The sequence below is a fragment of the Eimeria mitis genome, genomic scaffold (assembly GCF_000499745.2).
Source record: "Eimeria mitis Houghton genomic scaffold, Emh_scaff27, whole genome shotgun sequence".
NCBI lineage: Eukaryota > Apicomplexa > Conoidasida > Eucoccidiorida > Eimeriidae > Eimeria > Eimeria mitis.
This window is the reverse complement of record NW_013571043.1, coordinates 12,026-12,560: the sequence shown is the minus strand read 5'-3', so window position 1 is coordinate 12,560 and position 535 is coordinate 12,026. Positions and strand designations below refer to the sequence as shown.

Sequence of the window (535 nt, the reverse complement as noted above, 5' to 3'; positions counted from 1 at the left end):
GAAACACAGGCAGCGACTGGCGCTGCTGCTGCATCGTTTGCTGCGTACAGAAAGCTGAAACATGAGCATCTTTAGCGTTAACAAAAGCTGCTGCATATCCCTCTCGTCCTCCTGCTGCTGCTGCTGCTGCTGCTGCTGCTGCTGCTTCCTCTGCTGCTGCCTCAGCCTCACGACCCTCTGCACCCTGCATCAGCTTACCCATCGTCGAACCCGCGACCTCCCAAAACCGCTGACGAACTGCAGCGCGGTCTTCTCTGTCTTTTGTATAACGCAGCACTGCGCTGCCCTTTCTATACAATACACACACAAACCCTAAACCCTAAACCTTATATATATATATTTATTTATATTTATATATATTTATGTAGGTGCATGGTGTGTATACATAAATCTATGTATGCACGTGGATGTGCGTGCGCGTGCTCACCTGAACCCTAAACACTAAACCCCACATTATATTACATATAATATATAATATATAAAGTATATAACAGACAACATACAATATATACTATATAGAAGATATTATATAAAT

General features: G+C 43.4%; 1 protein-coding gene across 1 annotated transcript in view; it reads right to left on the bottom strand.

The window, feature by feature from the left end:
• The window catches only part of EMH_0028020 (Probable PRP16-RNA-dependent ATPase, related), a gene marked incomplete at both ends in the record, with an annotated part of 7,976 nt that overhangs the window by 5,254 nt on the left and 2,187 nt on the right, over positions 1-535 (bottom strand). Inside the window, one exon of the mRNA XM_013497469.1 lies at positions 3-290. Coding sequence (XP_013352923.1) covers positions 3-290 — 288 coding nt within the window. The remainder of the gene's footprint in view (positions 1-2; positions 291-535) is intronic.